At 37.0% G+C, this 18442-nt stretch overlaps 2 protein-coding genes across 5 annotated transcripts in view; both read left to right on the top strand.

The window, feature by feature from the left end:
* Positions 1–14444, top strand: part of LOC144967783 (farnesyl pyrophosphate synthase-like) — a 47677-nt gene extending 33233 nt beyond the window's left edge. For both annotated transcript variants that reach the window (XM_078905420.1, XM_078905421.1), the window contains exons 2-8: positions 1123–1257; positions 3144–3224; positions 6370–6492; positions 10626–10787; positions 11690–11767; positions 13595–13729; positions 14211–14444. In XM_078905420.1, the coding sequence (XP_078761546.1) occupies positions 1123–1257; positions 3144–3224; positions 6370–6492; positions 10626–10787; positions 11690–11767; positions 13595–13729; positions 14211–14414 (918 nt within the window). In that variant the 3' untranslated portion in view covers positions 14415–14444. The remainder of the gene's footprint in view (positions 1–1122; positions 1258–3143; positions 3225–6369; positions 6493–10625; positions 10788–11689; positions 11768–13594; positions 13730–14210) is intronic.
* Positions 14445–17312: 2868 nt separating this feature from the next.
* The window catches only part of LOC144967780 (zinc transporter ZIP1-like), a 19796-nt gene continuing 18666 nt past the window's right edge, over positions 17313–18442 (top strand). Inside the window, exon 1 of one of the 3 annotated variants that reach the window (XR_013644464.1) lies at positions 17313–17587. The gene's annotated coding sequence lies outside the window, so the exon portion shown is untranslated. Of the gene's footprint in view, positions 17588–18041; positions 18068–18442 lie in introns of those variants that run through there. The other 2 variants (XM_078905411.1, XM_078905415.1) reach the window with 2 other exon arrangements.

Genomic DNA, 18442 nt, shown 5'->3' with positions numbered 1-18442 from the left:
TTTGCTTTTAGATAACATAAAAATCACAGCTCTCCACCCGCCGCATCTTCATTCAAGGATGAAATAAGGACGAGATTTTAGAGGAATCAACATTTTCAGGACACACTGTGAATCACATATAATCCGTCAATCGGGTTTTTACAGGAGGTAGTCTGTCTGCTTTATATAAAAATATAGATTTTTCGGAACCATCCATCAAGTCCTGGTGTGAATTTGAATGGACTGTGAAAGCAGTCTGTCTCGAACCTATAATATTTGGTCGCTTGACTGAGAGAAAGCAGTCTGTCTCGAACCTATAATATTTGGTCGCTTGACTGGGAGAAAGCAGTCTGTCTCGAACCTATGATATTTGGTCGCTTGACTGAGAAAACAGTCTGTCTCGAACCTATAATATTTGGTCGCTTGACTGAGAGAAAGCAGTCTGTCTCGAACCTATAATATTTGGTCGCTTGACTGGGAGAAAGCATCTGTCTCGAACCTATATATTTGGTCGCTTGACTGAGAAAACAGTCTGTCTCGAACCTATAATATTTGGTCGCTTGACTGAGAGAAAGCAGTCTGTCTCGAACCTATAATATTTGGTCGCTTGACTGGGAGAAAGCAGTCTGTCTCGAACCTATGATATTTGGTCGCTTGACTGAGAAAACAGTCTGTCTCGAACCTATAATATTTGGTCGCTTGACTGAGAGAAAGCAGTCTGTCTCGAACCTATAATATTTGGTCGCTTGACTGAGAGAAAGCAATCTGTCTCGAACCTATAATAGTTGGTCGCTTGACTGAGAGAAAGCAGTCTGTCTCGAACCTATGATATTTGGTCGCTTGATTGAGAGAAAGCAGTCTGTCTCGAACCTATAATATTTGGTCGCTTGACTGAGAGAAAGCAGTCTGTCTCGAACCTATAATATTTGGTCGATTGACTGAGAGAAAGCAGTCTGTCTCGAACCTATAATATTTGGTCGCTTGACTGAGAGAAAGCAGTCTGTCTCGAACCTATAATATTTGGTCTAGAGGCTTTGATTGTTTGTCACAATTCATGTGTTTTGATTGGTAAAAAAAAATCTACTGGTTAATTTATATTATTCTAATTAATCGTTTTATTTTCTCTTTTCCGACTGTCACCAGAGTCTACGATACAACGTACCAGAAGGGAAAAAACGCCGAGCAATGTTTGCCATTCTCATTTTCAGATACTTGAAGAAAGATGCCACAGAGAGAGAGTGTAAAATGGCACGGATGGGTGGTTGGGCAATAGAACTGGTAAGTTTCATTATTATTATTATTATTATTATTATTATTATTATTATTATTATTATTATTATTATTATTATTATTATTATTGTTATTATTATTATTATTATTAGATGCTGTCACCGAGAAGAGTAAGTTGAATTTATTAAACTCAAATACAACTATACAACTATATGAACTGCTATGTGTGGTCGATTCGGGTGCCGGGTTTGATCTCCATTCCCTCACATATCAGGGCGGGCCGTTCAAGGCGCCCGCTATCCAGGATGGTCTAGTGACGGTCAACCGGAATTACTCCTGACATGGCTCAAGCACCCTCACCAACGTCAATTGTGGAAATATGGGCCCAGGAGAAGGCAGGCTTGTCTGTACGCCGTTCTTAGTCTGACATTTCACCATCAGCTGTTCCAGCATGATTGTATATCGGCTGGCATCACCTTCAGGATCATTAAGGTACTCAAGCTCCTGCACAACTACAACGTGACGATGCTCCGCAAGAGTGGGCATAATAATAGGATGCCTCAAACCAACTATAAGCGCAATCGCACCACCAGACGTGAAGAAGCCACCCAAAAAGTAGCCCACGAACTGAAAGACCTCACCCTAATTACCCCATTAAAAACCATCATAAATGAAACTCCCAGAACATCACGACTCAAATCCAGAAAGCCCTTCTACCACTCAGGACTGAAATACTTCGATATTGGGAAAGCCAGAATGGTAAAATGGACAAACACCATGCCCGAGGGAGTTGGGGTAATCAAGCACCCAACGGAATTTATGCCAGGCTTCAGGAACGGCAATCGACAACAGTGGGTCGCCTCAAACCGACTGCTGACAGGCCACGGCAGGACTCCTGCAAACATGCATCGATGGGGTTGAGGGAGTCAGCTGTCCCCATTGTCAGGGAACGCCAGAGATAGCAGACCACACAATCTTAAACTGCTCTGTGACAAGATTGGTGGGGGGTTTCACGGCTGTCCTCAACTGCGGTAACGAATTTAAAGACTGCTGGAGACTACCGCTCTCAAGCGCATAATGGACGGTGCCCTTGTTTCAAGCCGAAATAAGTCCCGGCAACCCTTGTGCGTAGCTTCCCTGACTTCGAACAGAGCTGCGTGTACGAGATGGAAGTCGGTTTAGACTAATTCAATCCCTAGAGTGGGCGGGGACATCGACTCCTCGAAACTGGGGAAGAAGTAAGTTGCCAGGCTTTTCCACCAGCAAGAGGAGGCATTGGGTGGCAGCCAATCGGCTTCCGTCGAGAACCTGCCCCAAGGCACGCTCACTTTTTCAGTGGGGGCTTGCTACTTGTCCAACATGTACCCATTGTGATCAAGAGCCCGAAACCGTAGAGCATCTAGTTGAACGTTGCGTTATGACGAAGCTTCCGGGAGGGTTCGCGACCGTACATGATTGCGGCGATGAGTTTGCGTCCTGGATAGTTCATCGTAACATAGTAGTGTGAGAACCATTAGAAGCAGCTGCTGTCTTTGGATCACAAGATTCTGAGTGGTGCAAAGTTGAGTCCTTGGAAAAGGCTCTTTACTCACATTCTCACACTGTACTCAGGTGTAAAATGAGTACCCTGCTATTAACAGAGTTGAAAAATGGTTATAATATTATAGTCTAACAGGCGTCATGTCATATCTCGTCCGACTGTTTACTGTTGCTATTGGGCTAAGGACCCCTTCTAAAGAGTTTTGAGCATGTTGGGGGACACGTTTAAAAAACAAAAACAACAGCGTCAATAATTTAATTCTGATCTTTTTATGACTTAATAGACATTTTAAAAATATCTGCCTCATCCTGATGTAAACCGGCTTCGATTCGGTGGGTCATTGTTCATTGTTGAATACTTAATATCATAACATTACCTCTTCAAATTAATTCAGCTCCAGGGATGTTTCCTTGTGGCGGACGATATCGTGGACAGATCGATCACCAGGAGGGGACAGAAATGCTGGAGTCAGGTGGTGAGTTATCATCGGGTTTGGAGAATGCCAGTAGACGTGTACATATATATATATATATATATATATATATATATATATATATATATATATATATATATATATATATATATATATATAGGTCTGACATTCGAACGCAATTATGGGTCTAGTTTAACATTGTTGTAATGGACAATATTTTGCGTCATTTTTATTTTGAGATTTCCATTACAACAATGAGCCCATAATGAATTGGGTAATCAGACCTGCAAATAAGAGCACGTCGCAGTAGATCAATGTTAAATGAAGTCAAGTAAATACACATTGGGACCATTTAAAAAAAACTAAAACTAAAGATAAATCAGCCAATAAAATGGAGAAAAAAATAAAAGAGATGATGGGACACATATATTATCTATAGCGTTCCTTTTCATATGAGCATTATTCACAATCACTCTCTTTTATTTTGTCTCTCTATACCAAATATGTAACGTTCGTTCATCTACCGTTGGCAATAGGGTTTAACAGTCGTGACGTCACTTCCCTCGTAATGACTCAAAGTAACTGGTTCTAAACACATGCTATCGGAACAATGGCGGACGCCATTATCTCCATCACCGCCCATATGAAATACTTCTTCGACGAACGTGAATATAAGTGTGTCCAGAGGAAAAAATCATTATAAATCTAATCATGTTTTGACTTTGATACATTCTGACACACATGACATGTGAAAGAAGTTCTAGCCAGCATGAAGAATAAAAAGTACCGATTTTCTTGGTTTAGAACCAAGCTGCTGGTTGTTGGGCGGACGCGACATCAGACTATTGAATCCTATTATCATTTCTCATTTCCCCCCAAAATGTTCCGTTCATTGGACAACCTTCCTGCTGACATCAAGCTTTTAAGAAATATTGACCTTTAAAGATGTAAAAATAAATATATATTCCCTATAGATAGTTCGAAGATGACGTCACTCAAGCCTTTGTTGTTATATTTTGCCATCCGCGTTTGTGAGTTATTCTCACTGAACTGTATTAACCAGACTATAAAAGTTCATGGTTACACATAGTTTTGTGTGTTCGTCCGTTATAGATAGTATGCAGATGACGTCACTCAGGCCTTTGTTATTGTTTTTGCCATCCGCATTTGTGAGTTGTTTTCACTAAACTGTATTAACCAGACTATAAAAGTTCATGGTTACACAGAGTTTGTGTGTTGGTCCGTTATACTTCCGGATGGCAATGTTGTGAACTCCTTGGCCAAGCGCATTCTATCTATACTTCCGGATGGCAATGTTATGAGCTTCTTAGCCAAGCACATACTATCTATAAAAACGTGCTTTTCGTCAGATGAAACTGATATAATATAGATAGTTCGAAGATGACGTCACTCGGGTCTTTGTTATTGTTTTTTGCCATCCGCGTTTATGAGTAATGCTCACTGAACTGTATTAACCTCACTATAAACGTTCATGGATACACACAGTTTTGTGTGTTGGTCCGTTATACTTCCGGATGGCAATGTTATGAGCTTCTTAGCCAAGCGCATACTATCTATAGAGAGAGGGGGGAAAAACAACAAAATAAAACAGGCTCCACTCACATCCAATTAACCAGTAGATTTTTGTCCATTCAAAACATGGAATTTGTGACACACCTTCAAACGTGGTGGGACAAGCATGGTTGGTTGTTTATAAACAATAAGGTGAATGAAATCGACCTCATTATGAGTATTGTTATTGTTTTTATACCGCAAGACGGGTGATTAGTTACCACATGATTTTCTCGATAATATTATAAATGTTTAAGTTTACATATTGTTTTCTGTGTTGGTTCTATTGATGAAGCGGTGGACAGTGGGTATTTTGCAGACACTTTTCATCGATAGTAAAATCTGTTTACCAATCACCGCCATTATTTACATTGTAACAACTGTCTAAGAGGTGTGGTTATCTAAGTGTCTATTGGTTTTCGGGATTCTTTACGAAGTCAGCCATGGGATCATGGGTTACGCCAGTCGGAATCTCAATTTCAGTTAAACATGCCAGTTCTTTGCGATTGAATCTTACTATTTACTATTTATTGTGCGGCGATGTGGTCTTGTGGTATGACACTCGCTTTCGGATCGGAAGGTCCTGGGTTCGAGCCTCACTCAGCGCAAAGTTGAGTCCTCGGAAAAGACTCTTTACCCACATTCTTTCACCGTACTCAGGTGTAAACCGAGTACCTGGCCGTTAACAGCGTTGTCTCTGTCCGAAAAAAAAATGTAATATCCCCTAACAGGCGTCATGTCACGTTATCCCATGTTAAGTGTTACTGTTGGCCAGGGGACCCCCCTTTGTAAAGCACTTTGAGGACGTTTAGTGGATATTGCTCTATATAAAAGCTCAATTAAATCATTTACACTACAAAACAATACCTGTTAAAATAGGGGACAATTCTCTTCTTACAGAATAGATGTTCATGGTAATATCACAAAGCCTACATGACAATTAACATAAAGCAGCATGGTTTTTTAAAATCAGATACATGTTATAGACGTGAATTAAACAGTCAGACAACTCTTATCCTGCCAACTATCAAGCGACTGTTGTATCTCATTAGGGGCCCTTACTGAGCCTTTGTTAACTGATAGCGTGGCACTTTCCTATAGTACAAGTCGAAGAGAGTTATATTATTAATTGTACACAATAAACAAATGATCCCTTTGGTAAAACTATTAAAACTAATTCACTAAACACACCTAATATTGTGACGTAATTGGTCAGTGTCAGTCTATGTGTCTCAAAGACATAATGAACGGTGTCCTACTTGCAAGCAGAATGAAATCCCGTAGTCCTTGTTTTTAGTTTCCCCGAATACGGAAGGAGATGCATATTTACGAGATAATGGAGGCGACTTGAAAGAATAAGGATCCTCGAGGCGAAGATGTGGTTTCTTAAAAAGCAGAAGAGAAGCTCTCCAAGTTCTGAACCAGTAAGAGGAGAATTTTGGTGTCGTTTAAGAGACAATGGTCCAGACCATGTCTAAAGGCTTTGTGGGAACGGTCCAGAACACGAGTATACGTTTCATCCTATTAATCTGGAAACTGTTGCTTTTTAACTATTGGAAATCTACTTCAAAACACATATCATGAAATTTTTGCTGTTTCCTCCTATTTCTCTCAGGTTCGAAACAGTAGACACGCCATGAATGATGTATTTCACCTGGAAGCTGCTGCATTTCAATTATTGGACATCTACTTCAAAGATGAAGACTATTACGTCCAGCTTGTTAAAAACATGCGAAAGGTAAGCTACATATTGCTTCATTTTGATGGAATTATAGGTAGGGGAGGGGGGATTTGACCGTTTTATGCAGTTGAAAGAAGTTAGTTTTTGAGTTTTTGGTAGGATTCTGTTCTGTGATCAATTTTCTTGGTAAGAATAAGGTGGAAAAATAATTTTTAATCGATCATCTATGGCCCAGGATATTAATCCACCATGTTGCCGTCGATGACTAAGCGTTATGGCGTTTTGCCGTATAAAGAATTCAAGCGATGCTGATCATGATCATTGATCGATGGGTGACAAAGATCGCAAAACTCTGACCCAGGTGGATCGCAAAACTCTGACCCGGGAGTTTTGTCCACTTTACATACATTATGTTTACATTGCTTCACTTATTCTCCCAGTGGGCCATATTAAATTTAAATATTATACAAATCGCCTATTTTTCGTTCTATGTTTAGATATTGTGTTTTATTTTATGAGACGGAGATATTATCAATGTATATAAACCATCCATATTTATATACAACGTGGCACAATAAAAAGCGCATCCCGTAAATACAATGTAAGTCGAGTTGAAAGATAAATTTGCCAAATTGAAACAAAATTGAAATCAATTAAATCCTCAGGCCAAAGTTCAAAGGCCTGACTGGCTGAGTAAGAGAGACAACTGACAACTACACACTGAGCTGAGCAGTTAGTGCCGCAGTCAAAACATAACCCATATAATTAGATGCAAATGACCCGAACTATGCTGCGATTGACCCTTAACCCTGTCATACGGATCCAATCAACATTTTTGTTTGGATCTGTGTATTCCGTACACTGGAAGTGATTATAAGGGCTAAACTGATTGACCAAGCGCGAGGTGGCCGGCTGTTTTAACACAGAGTAACTTTAACTGGGGTGGGGTGAGTTAGGGGTTCGAGCTTTTCTAGGCATATTTTCTGTCTTTTTTTTTTCTCTTTTTTTTTGTACTCCCTTGGCAAAACTACTTAATTTTCAACTTCAACACGTTGACACAATTCCTGGTAACACCAGATTCGAGAAGTTTGATTGACTTTTAAAAAGAGAATAACTTTATAGTTATAGGGTTTTGAATATTTTAAAGGGAGCTTCAGAGAGAGAGAGAGAGAGAGAGAGAGAGAGAGAGAGAGAGAGAGAGAGAGAGAGAGAGAGAGAGAGAGAGAGAGAGGGGGGGGGGGGGTCAAGGATGCTTTGTATTTGTAATACGCAAGATTTTTTTTTGGGGGGGGGGGGGGTTCTATCCTTATTTATGAGGTTACGGGCTTGGGGCACTTTTAAGTTTAGGTAATATCGGTGTCAGCCGCAAGGAAGATGATGGGATCTACGTTTCTTTTAAAATGTTATTGTTTTTAAAAGTTTGATGGCGCTTAAAAAACATTGAGGCTATTTTAAGGCAAGTAGAAAGGAAGAAAATGGAATACCAGTCAACACATTCTAGTTTTACAAATTATAAATCCCCGAGGCACAGCCGTGCTCGAGGCCAGTGGTCGATGTCAAAAGTGGCCAAAAAGAACCTCACTTGGGGAAACTTTACTAAAACTCTGATCTCCTTGGAAAACTCATCGGCTTCGAAAATCACAAAAAATCTAACGGACTAGGAAAAATTAAAAATAGATATAAATGTGGATTTAAAGTAACTGTAGAAACAATATTCTCTGTGGGGCCAATTTTGACCAAATTGGCCACGCCTATGGCCAACCGGCAGCCCGGTAAGAGTATCGTCAGTAATTGATATATCGGTGGCGAGAATTGAGATCGATTTCAGGTGCCCGATTTCGAACAACTCTAAATCAAAACGGTATGATAAAGCCGTTGAATTGTCATAAATTATATGCCTGTTCATGTTTGAAGATGCCTGTAATAGGCTCAATATCAATGTCGTCAGTATTGTTTAAGGCAACAAGTAAAGACAATATTTGGTTCTTTTTAAAATATTGTTATTTCCAGTGTACTGAATACACACGTGCGGAACTCGGAACAAACTTTTATCAGGAAAGGACGAGAGTCAATAATACTATGAATAGAGCAGTATAATTAGGTGCCCCAAACGTAAACAAAGGTCTAGAAGCACATGGCAAACCACATGTTCCTGTCTTGACAGCTCAGGTTCCAATGTAAATTATAGAAAAAAAATAACCTTTAAAATTTGGCTGTTAGGTGGCAAAAGAAACACATATTCATAAATACTCGATCATGCATCAAATAATGTCTAGATATAAAAATTTTATGGAACAAAAGGTAAAATTTATCAAAAGTTACAGTCTATCTATTTTTAGACCAGAGCAAATTATTGCGCTGGTGTGAACAAAACGAGAATTATTCGGAGCCTGATTTTCAGAATAATTTAGTCTTATATTATTATATCTGAAACTGTTAGATTTTATGTAAACATATTTTCAATACTGAAAGTGTATTGCCTACAACTCAAACTACAAAATTGGGAGACCTATATTGTGCGTAAATTTTTCCGGTCCCTAACGAAAATCACTAGCAACTTGTTATTGTTTACGTTTGGGGCACCTAATTATACTGCTCTATAGGCTAGACTTTTGCCGGTTGAAAGTGGTTGGTGCTACGCACTACGATAAATGTTTTAAAAATATTTTATTTTTAATGATTGACACACGTTCCAGATTGTTACTTTGTGATTTAATCTACACGAAATAACAATCAAACTCAATTCACAAACAAAATATAATATCCTCTCTGTCGGCTTTTCTTCTCTTTACAACCCATTTTCGCTTGTTTATTCAACTATCGTTTTCACACCCTCTCATACCGAGTCCTATAATTTCGTGCACATCAATCAACAAAACAAATCACAAACAGCTAGGCTACCAATATTAGGGGCAGCGTATATATATATATATATATATATATATATATATATATATATATATATATATATATATATATATATAAAATGAAAAGTGCCTTTTCTCAAAAAGTATCCTAATCAACCAGGAAACGTCAACGCAAGAGTCGTTAAGTGAATCTAGTGATTGTTAGTGTTAGTCAAATTACGAAGTGAATCGTAAAGATGAAAACCAATCTACAAAGCAATCTAAAATTATGGGAGTGAGACATCTAAAAAAAAGTTAAAGACCGGAAAACTGTTACGGGTTAATCTTGAACTTTACCGTGGTCTAAAAATAGGTCTAAAGTAATTTTTGATAAATTTTACCATTTGTAAGATAACATTTGATGCGTGATCGAATATTTATGGTTCTTTATAATCGATTCAAATTACAAACTCGAACACTGACATTGAAATCGTTTGTATCGTTTGGTTTCGCATTCGAGACTGGCGATTAGGAACTTAAGAAGCCGGAAAACGTAGAGCACAAAATAGGTATCTTGTCTATTGTTGTCTACACTGTAGATAATACACTTTTAGTGAATATAAACATGCACAAATACAATTTTATATAAGTTAGATTTATCATATATGGCTAAATTATTCTGAAAATCAGGATCCAAATAGTTCTTGTTTTGTTCAGACAAGCACATTAATTTTGAATAATTAACTTTACCGTGGTCTAAAAATAGGTCTAAAGTAATTTTTGATCAATTTTACCATTTGTTTCATAAAATATCAATATCAAGACAACATTTGATGCGTGATCGAATATTTATGAGTATGTGGTTCTTTTACCACCTAACAACCATATATTTATGGTTATTTTTGTCTATAATTTTCTATGGAAGTGTAGCGGTCAAAGACAGGAATACGTTTTTTACCACGTGCTGCCAGTTTGTTGTCTTTTGACGGTGACAGAAGCTGCTGCTCAGCTTCATTTAGACAAAATTCTCAGAGGTGCATAAAAACCGGAAGTCGTAATGAGGAAGTGAATGCGAGCACAATTAATTTCCAGAAAAAAAAATTATAGCTTTTTATTATCGTGCCATGTCATTTGCAATAAAGATACACATCTCAAACTTACAGTGCGCCTTAGGCTATTAAATGAGGTATTTTAGTCTGGAATTTTAATAAAGTGGTTTTAAAATTGAAAAAATTAGGTTAAGCAAATTTTCACGATGCGTTTTTTTGTTTTGTTTTTTTGGTGCCAGGTGGTATTAAATCAATTTCTTTCAACTTTTAAAATATCTCTACCCTTGCAATGCAGTTTATCTACTATACCCTGGCGGGCCAGCATCTGGATTTGACATATGCCTGCCCTAAGGAAATTGATTTCACCCATTTTACAATGGAGACCTACAAAAGAATAGTGAAATACAAAACTTCCTATTACACGTTTTACTTTCCTGCAACTATGGGTCTGATCATGGTAAGTTATTGCTTATTAATTTGTTTGAATTCTAGGTCTCAATTTCAATTAAATTTTCAATTTTGCTATATCTCTGATGGTAATCGTTGAATAATTCTTCTCTGTTATTCTTTCTATCGTATTTTTATTCCGAATCGAGGATGTTAACTTACAATTGTATGTTGTCATCGTTACCAGGATGTTAAGAAATTTACTACTTTTATACCGAGATTAAATTTCTTTTAACCCTCTCCTTACCAGCCATTTTCAGGATTTTCCCCAAAATTTTACACCCAACTAACACAAAAATATATTTTTATCACTCAGACATAATAGCAGTAAATTTCTTCGATGCATAATTTCTTTAGCAAAGGCATGCTCTACAACACACTGTTCATTTTCTTTAAATGTTTTGATGTACAAGAGAAATTTGAATAAGAATAATGTTGGTTGTATCGGAACGAATGTGACGATTTTCCTATGGTTGGTAAGGAGAGGGTTAATCAAAATATTTTTCTATTCTTTATATGACTGATTACAATTATTATGATTAATTAGACCTTTCCCCAAGAGTTATTATATTACTAAAAAAAACAACCCGCATAGATCCATAGCCATCGTTAATTTATAGCCTGACACTGATAAAAAAAATGACGTGAAAAGACAAGTCTTTGGCCACAAAAGAAAATAAATCATGAGTTGTATTCAACAGCTCAACCAATGGAATCACTTGTTTCCTTGAGCTTTACTAACGACAACTCACTAGACGCTGCACAAACCTAAAAAATTACGTCAAACTATAAGTCCTTTTGGGTTCTAGTGTCAGGCTATAAGATAACGATGGCTATGGTAGATCACGGTTGATTATCGATCAAGTAATCGATATTTTTATATTTTTATGAAATTTCTTTATTCCCATACAGGCCGGAGTCAAGGATCAGAATGTTTACGACGAAGCTTTAGCCTTGCTGATAAAGATGGGAGAATATTTTCAAATTCAGGTGTGTTATTTTTATCTCTCTTAACCAGGTAACTGCCAATCTAAAAAAAAAAAAACAACAAAAAAAAAAAAAACAAAAAAAACAAATACACGTATTTATAAAGTTGGCGAGAAAACTCGTCCTTCAAATATCGATCGATTGACATATATTGACCATATTGACAAAAGCTATCAAACTTGGGACCTCACGAGGCTGGTATGGTATGAAGCCACAGTGCATTCGATAACATTCGTGCATGATCTTTTTGAGGAAAGATTGTTTTTCAAAATCAATACCAAACAAGAACAAGAATAATGATATTTAATTTTGTTGCGAAATTGCATTCGAGTTGTGAGGATAATTGTTTAGCAGGACGTATGCAGACAATTGAAAATGTAAGTATGGAGAAGATTAGGCCCAAAGCGGATAGGGAAGTGTAAGAAATAGTGTTCCGTTGACAATGGGTAAGTTCGTGATAATAAATTGACCATTTCATGGTTTTAAACCGTTAATCGAAATTTGGAACGCATTCGTGTTGACAAATTGCTAAGAAACTGTTTGTCTTGAATCCAAAGTGTTAATTGTCCTTTGCAAATATTGTTGTACATGTTGTCCACTAATCAATAGGATTCAATAGACTGATGTCACGTCCGCCCAGCAGGCAGCAACTTGGTTCTAAACAAAGAAAATCGGTACTTTTTATTCTTCATGCTGACTAGAACTTTTTCACAAACCATGTGGTCAGAATGTATAAAAGTCAAAACATGATCCAATTTATAATGTTTTTCTCCTCTGGATACACTTTTATGCTCGTCGGAGAAGTATTTCATAAGAGCGGTGATGGAGATAATGGCGTCCGCCATTGTTCCGATAGTTTAGAACCAGTTATTATGCATCATTACGAGGGAAGTGAACCCTATTGATGTGGCTTTGAACTAGACGCGCAAGACGAGTGAAAAAAAGCTCGTCACAGTCCCCAAAACAAATTTGAACGTGAAAATAATTTATTTTAAAAACCTATTAACCCCCAAAAATCCGAAAAAATTGTTTAAAACTGATGTCCCTAAGAGTCAATCTTATCTTCTTTCACTTCAGGGATTTAAAGAGTTGCATTAAAAATAAGCTGGGATTTTTTAATAGAATTGTTCAGTGTGGTCAACTATTATAATTCCCAAATTATTAAATCAAAGAAGCTTAATGGTTTTAAAGAGGGTAATCGGACACAATTGCCCAAAATGTCTCCTACGTATAAAATTTCATATTTTAGGATTGACAAGAAAAATGTAAAAGCTCCTCACGGAAACATGTCTCGCCCTACATGTGTTGCTCATCCATGTGAGCACGTTTTAGTTGCTATTGCTCTATATAAAGTTTTTGGGGTTTTTTAAAAATTCGCCGTTGGTAATCTCCAGACCGACGAGAGGAAATACATGTCGAATGACAATTCCCACACCAAGATTGAGCATTCACATCATGTCCTTCCATCCATCCTCCAGAGATTATTGAATCGCCTACCACCTGAAGCAACATGATCAAACAGCGAAAAGCTGCCTTTGGTATTGCGCCATCCTTCACACAAGGAAATATGCTACGGTTATTTCCTTAAAGTATTCAGTGTTTCTATAAAGAAGATGACGCCTTTTGAAAATTAGTCTAAAATCTGGTAGAAAACATAAGAACCGACAGATGTCAGACAGAGCCGGGGAATATTTTTAATGAAACTTTCAGGAAGCTCAATCACATTTATTTTGATATCGCTGATACAGACATACTAGAATGGTGGAGCATCATCTGAAAATGTCTTTCCCAAATTTAATTGTTTTCTTTATTTCAATGTTTATCATCCAGGACGACTTCTTGGACTGTTATGGCGACCGGGAGGTGATTGGTAAAATTGGCACCGATATACAGGACAACAAATGTTCATGGTTGATTGTCACTGCTTTAGATAACTGTACAGAAGAACAGAAAAAAGTTCTTAAGGTAAATAAATATAAAGTAATATAGAAATCGCCAATTTCCAGGGTTTTATAACGATTTGATGCGCTTTACTAATCCAAAATCCCCCCTTAGGTGTTGAGCTAATTTATGTAAAGCAGTTGTTTTTAATGTACTGATGATACATCCACCTACAATGGGATATCTTTGACTGATACTCGCACTCTTTAAAACATCCTTTAGTGTAAAATCCCAGGTTCTTATTTACACCCTGATTCTGCGGTTCTTGTAATATTATTATGTGTTATAGGCCTCCCAAAAGACAAAACCCTTCTTGTGATCATTCAATTCGGTTACTAAATTTAAAATAATTTTTTTAAAACATAAAAACATAAAAATAAAAACATCACGATGTCGTCAACAAATTCCACAATATTTCCTCTATGGCTGAGTAAAGAATCACGGCGATCACAGATAAAGGGCCACCAAACACAATCACGTAATACATATAAATGTTCAATTCCAGGACAACTATGGCCGTTGGGATGAAAATTGTGTGAAGAAGGTCAGGGATCTTTACCGGAGCCTTGACATTGAGGGTCATTTCAGGCGTTACGAGGAGGTCGAATACCAAAATTTGTGCAAACTAATCAAAGCCATGGATGTGAGTAAGCACCCTGTGCCGATATACAAGATTTTCTTGGACAAACTGTTTCAAAGAGAAAAATAAATTCTCGTGAGAAAAGAATAATCCTGCTAAGTATTTTGTTTATTGTCCTTATTTGCTCGGGATATTTTGGGGTTTTCTTTTCTTTTTGTTGTTGTTGCTGTTTGTTTTTGTTTTGATTACTTAGCAATAACATTGATATCCTTGTGCTTCAAGACAGTCAGGTGAAAAATTGTCAGTCAAATTAAAGTTAGGCTTTTCACAACCATCATGCCCATGCGGGCTGGATATTAATAATCATTCCCATTTCTGTTGGTTGATGACTGTAGGAATTGCTTCCCACATTTGAACAAGACGCTTATCTATCATAGGCTACTTCCGCCAGATACAATATTAAATCCAGGGACCCAGCCACCCCAGTGTGAATAGGGAATCAATAAAAATATCCAGGTTTGCGTGAGTTCAATACAAGATACACACATTTGGAATAATGGCAACCCCCTGTCAGCAGTGGAACTATTTGTAGAATGCTTGAGAAGGAAATGAAAACAATACGAGAAGGAGCTAATGGCTATGGAGATTAAGATAAAGGGAGTAAATCTGACTCATGAATGAACAACACAAAATAAGCGACGTTTCGGCCTTTGACCTTTCTCAAGTAAGCACAAAATACATATATATTTATATTATTAGATTGTCATAGGCGAAAATTTGTAAATGTGTGTGTGATTGCTTTCACGAGATAATAATTTAACGTCTCTCTCTCTCTCTCTCTCTCTCTCTCTCTCTCTCTCTCTCTCTCTCTCTCTCTCTCTCTCTCTCTCTCTCTCACACACACACATTTACAAATTTTCGCCTATATTATTATGACAATCTAATTATATATATATATATATATATATATATATATATATATATATATATATATATATATATATATATATATGTGTGTGTGTGTGTGTGTGTGTGTGTGTGTATGTATACTGTGTTTACTTGAGAATGGCCAAAGGCCGAAACGTCGTTTATTTTGTGTTGTTCATTCATGAGTCATATTTACTCCCTTTATCTTAATCTCCATTTTATTGACTCATTTAGGCACCTCTATTTATTAGCTAATGGCTAATAGACCCCGAATGTCCAACGAGAGCGATCCATATTCAGGCTTTCGTCCAACCAAGTCATCGATTATATCTGTTGCTGTCCAGCATTTGGATATTTCTTATTAAATGTAAACAAACTGCTTTGTATAGATAGCACGAAGTTGCGTCACTCAGGTCTTTGTTATTGTTTTTTGCCATCCGCGTTTAAGAGTAATTTTCACTAAATTGTATTAACCAGACTATAAATGTTCAAGGTAACACATCGTTTTGTGAGTTGGTCCGTTAAAACTCCGGATGGCAATGTTGTGAGCTTCTATGCCAAGCGCATACTATCTATATGAAAGTTGTAAACATACCCAAAAGTCAATCTGAACAAAATTGCCTATAGATAGTTCGAAGATGACGTCACTCAGGTATTTGTTATTATTTTTTTGCCATCCGCGTTTAGGAGTAATGCTCACTGAACTGTATTAACCTGACTATAAACGTTCATGGATACACACAGTTTTGTGTGTTGGTCCGTTATACTTCCGGATGGCAATGTTATGAGCTTCTTAGCCAAGCGCATACTATCTATTGTGATATTAGATAATCGGAAAGCGGTGTACAATTTTCACCATGTGGGTCACTTTGAGCATTGTTTGCAATTAAACCAATACTTCGAGCTTGCAACGGTTAGATGTAACGAGTTGGGTTGAATACTCGAATCATACCCAAACAGACGAGTTTAAATCGAAATAAAGTGAAGTGGGTGTCTTTTTTAAATTGTTTTGTTTTGTTTGTTTGTCTCTTTTTTCTTTTTTTTTTTTTAAATGTTGTCACCCAGTAGATTAACACCATATTCAACTGATTTCAAGCAATTTTCCTGTCCGTCTGAGAACCAGGATAGATATACCAATTTCAGAGTCCTCGAGCTTTGTAGGAGGACTTTGTTTTAGAAAACTAATGGCAGGAGAATATGTCTGATACCAACCCAAGGGTTGTACTAGGCATGGTGCTAATTCTTAAAATTTCTCCAAAAACAGAAAGATTTCTTTTTATTTGTAATTTGAGCAATACACTTTAGCACAATTGTTCAGTTTGTGACGCTGCGCTGCCTGGATTGTATCGGTCTTTTGGACAGCGATACCGAAGACGCATTTCAGGTTAGGATCGTCTAGATAGGGAGGATGTTATTTATTTCTTTTATTTATATTAACCGACTGCCACGGATAAATCCTAAAGCATCTGTCGTTCAAAGTCAAAGACTATAAAAAAAAAACAACAAAAAAACGGGATCGCAGGTGGATTGTTCATTTTTATGTAAAACAAATACCTTGGTGTAAAATGACACGTATTTTTTTATTCCAAAATCTTTGAAAGTGTGTATGTAACTAATTCACTAAAAATGAATAGGTTACATATTGATTCCTATGGTGACATAACTATTCTAGTAGCAGGATTTTTAAGCAAATTCTAAGGATTACAGGACGTAAAAGAGTGAGGATGGATGATTTTTATCGACGACCTGTATATATTTAGACTAGAAAATAAGATGCTCTCACTCTGAAACCAGAAGATCATATAAACAAGATATACCTATTCAGTCCTCCAGAAGAGTAATTTTACACTTTCAATGAGATTGGAACTAGTTTTTTGATATCCCACTTTTGTTCCCGATTGCTTTCGCCAGATAATAATTTAACGTCTCGATATCTTGACTTGAGACGAATATGTAGAGAGATTAAATTCTGTCACTTTGATACGCTTGACACGGCTTGAATCACAATAGGTTTTCGTTTTATTTAATGGTGTGTAAATTTATTTATCTAACATAACATCGCATGGCCTCTATATAATGTGTAGTGCCGCCGTGTAAGATAGTCACAACACTAGAATACGTTAAACTTGAGTGGTTTCAATGATTTGTTTACAATGTCGTAAATGGAAATATTAGAAAAGATTTGTACACGAAACATTCGGTTTTCTTTTCTCTGAAGCCATTCAATTTTACCCCAGATTCAGGTTATGTCCACGGCGAGGTGAATGTCAGCTCTGCTCTAAATTTTCCCAAATGTTGTGAATGTTTTAAAATATTTTTATATACAAAGGGTGCATCCATGAAATTCGTTTTTAATATGGAATAAAACCAGCTGGGTAAGTTCAAGAGTGGAATTTTATTAACCTTGATTTTTCTCTAACTTTGCATCACATTTTGCCCTTTTCTAAGGGGGGGGGGGGTGAGTGGCCGAGTGGTCAAGGCATTGCACTGTACCCGGAAGGTCCCGGGTTAGAGCCCCGCTTCGGGCACTTTCGTTTTTTTTTCTTCCTTTAGGCAAGGTTAATAACTCCTAATTTGCTCACTAGGACAATATGGGTGATTCCAATTAACATCAGACATTTTGTTTGATGAATTATCTATATTTCGTCGATGATTGCCTAGGCGACAATATCTGATGTCGTGGCGGAAGGGCATCCTTTTTTATTTTACCGTATCTATCAAGAGAAGCAAGTCAAAACGATCAAGTTGGCAACCATAGCCAAGTAAATGATTTGAAATCATCTTCCATAAAAAGATCAAGATAAGTTAACTTTGGCGAAGGCCCCGTGTAATGAAGTCAAGCGATAGTGAATGAGGTTAGTGACCAGAGTGACGAGAATGATTATTATATCTTAGCCTGGCGTTGTGTCCTTAGATAAGGCACTTTACAGAGATAACTTTACTTGACTTGATCGGATTTGAATGCCTACGAGTACTAGGTTATGAAAAGCAACGGGTTTTGTAAATGACAGTAAAAATAAAACACCGGACTTGAAACGTATCAAATGGATATTTTGTTCCTTGTGGTCCAATAAAAAAAAATAGAAGAGACATAGTAAACCGAATTGATAATGTTTAAAATCGGTGTAACAGCAATTCGATTGAGTGGAAACATTCATCATAAAGTATAGCATTTAAAAAAAAAGGATATTAAGTGTAATATAAAATTGGCATTAACATTTTCGTGAAAT

The sequence above is a fragment of the Berghia stephanieae genome, chromosome 3 (assembly GCF_034508935.2).
Source record: "Berghia stephanieae isolate SIO BIC M18660-M18661 chromosome 3, UCSD_Bste_1.3, whole genome shotgun sequence".
In the NCBI taxonomy this organism is placed as follows: Eukaryota; Metazoa; Mollusca; class Gastropoda; order Nudibranchia; family Aeolidiidae; genus Berghia; species Berghia stephanieae.
The sequence above is the reverse complement of the archived record's forward strand: the minus strand, read 5'-3'. Positions and strand labels throughout refer to the sequence as shown.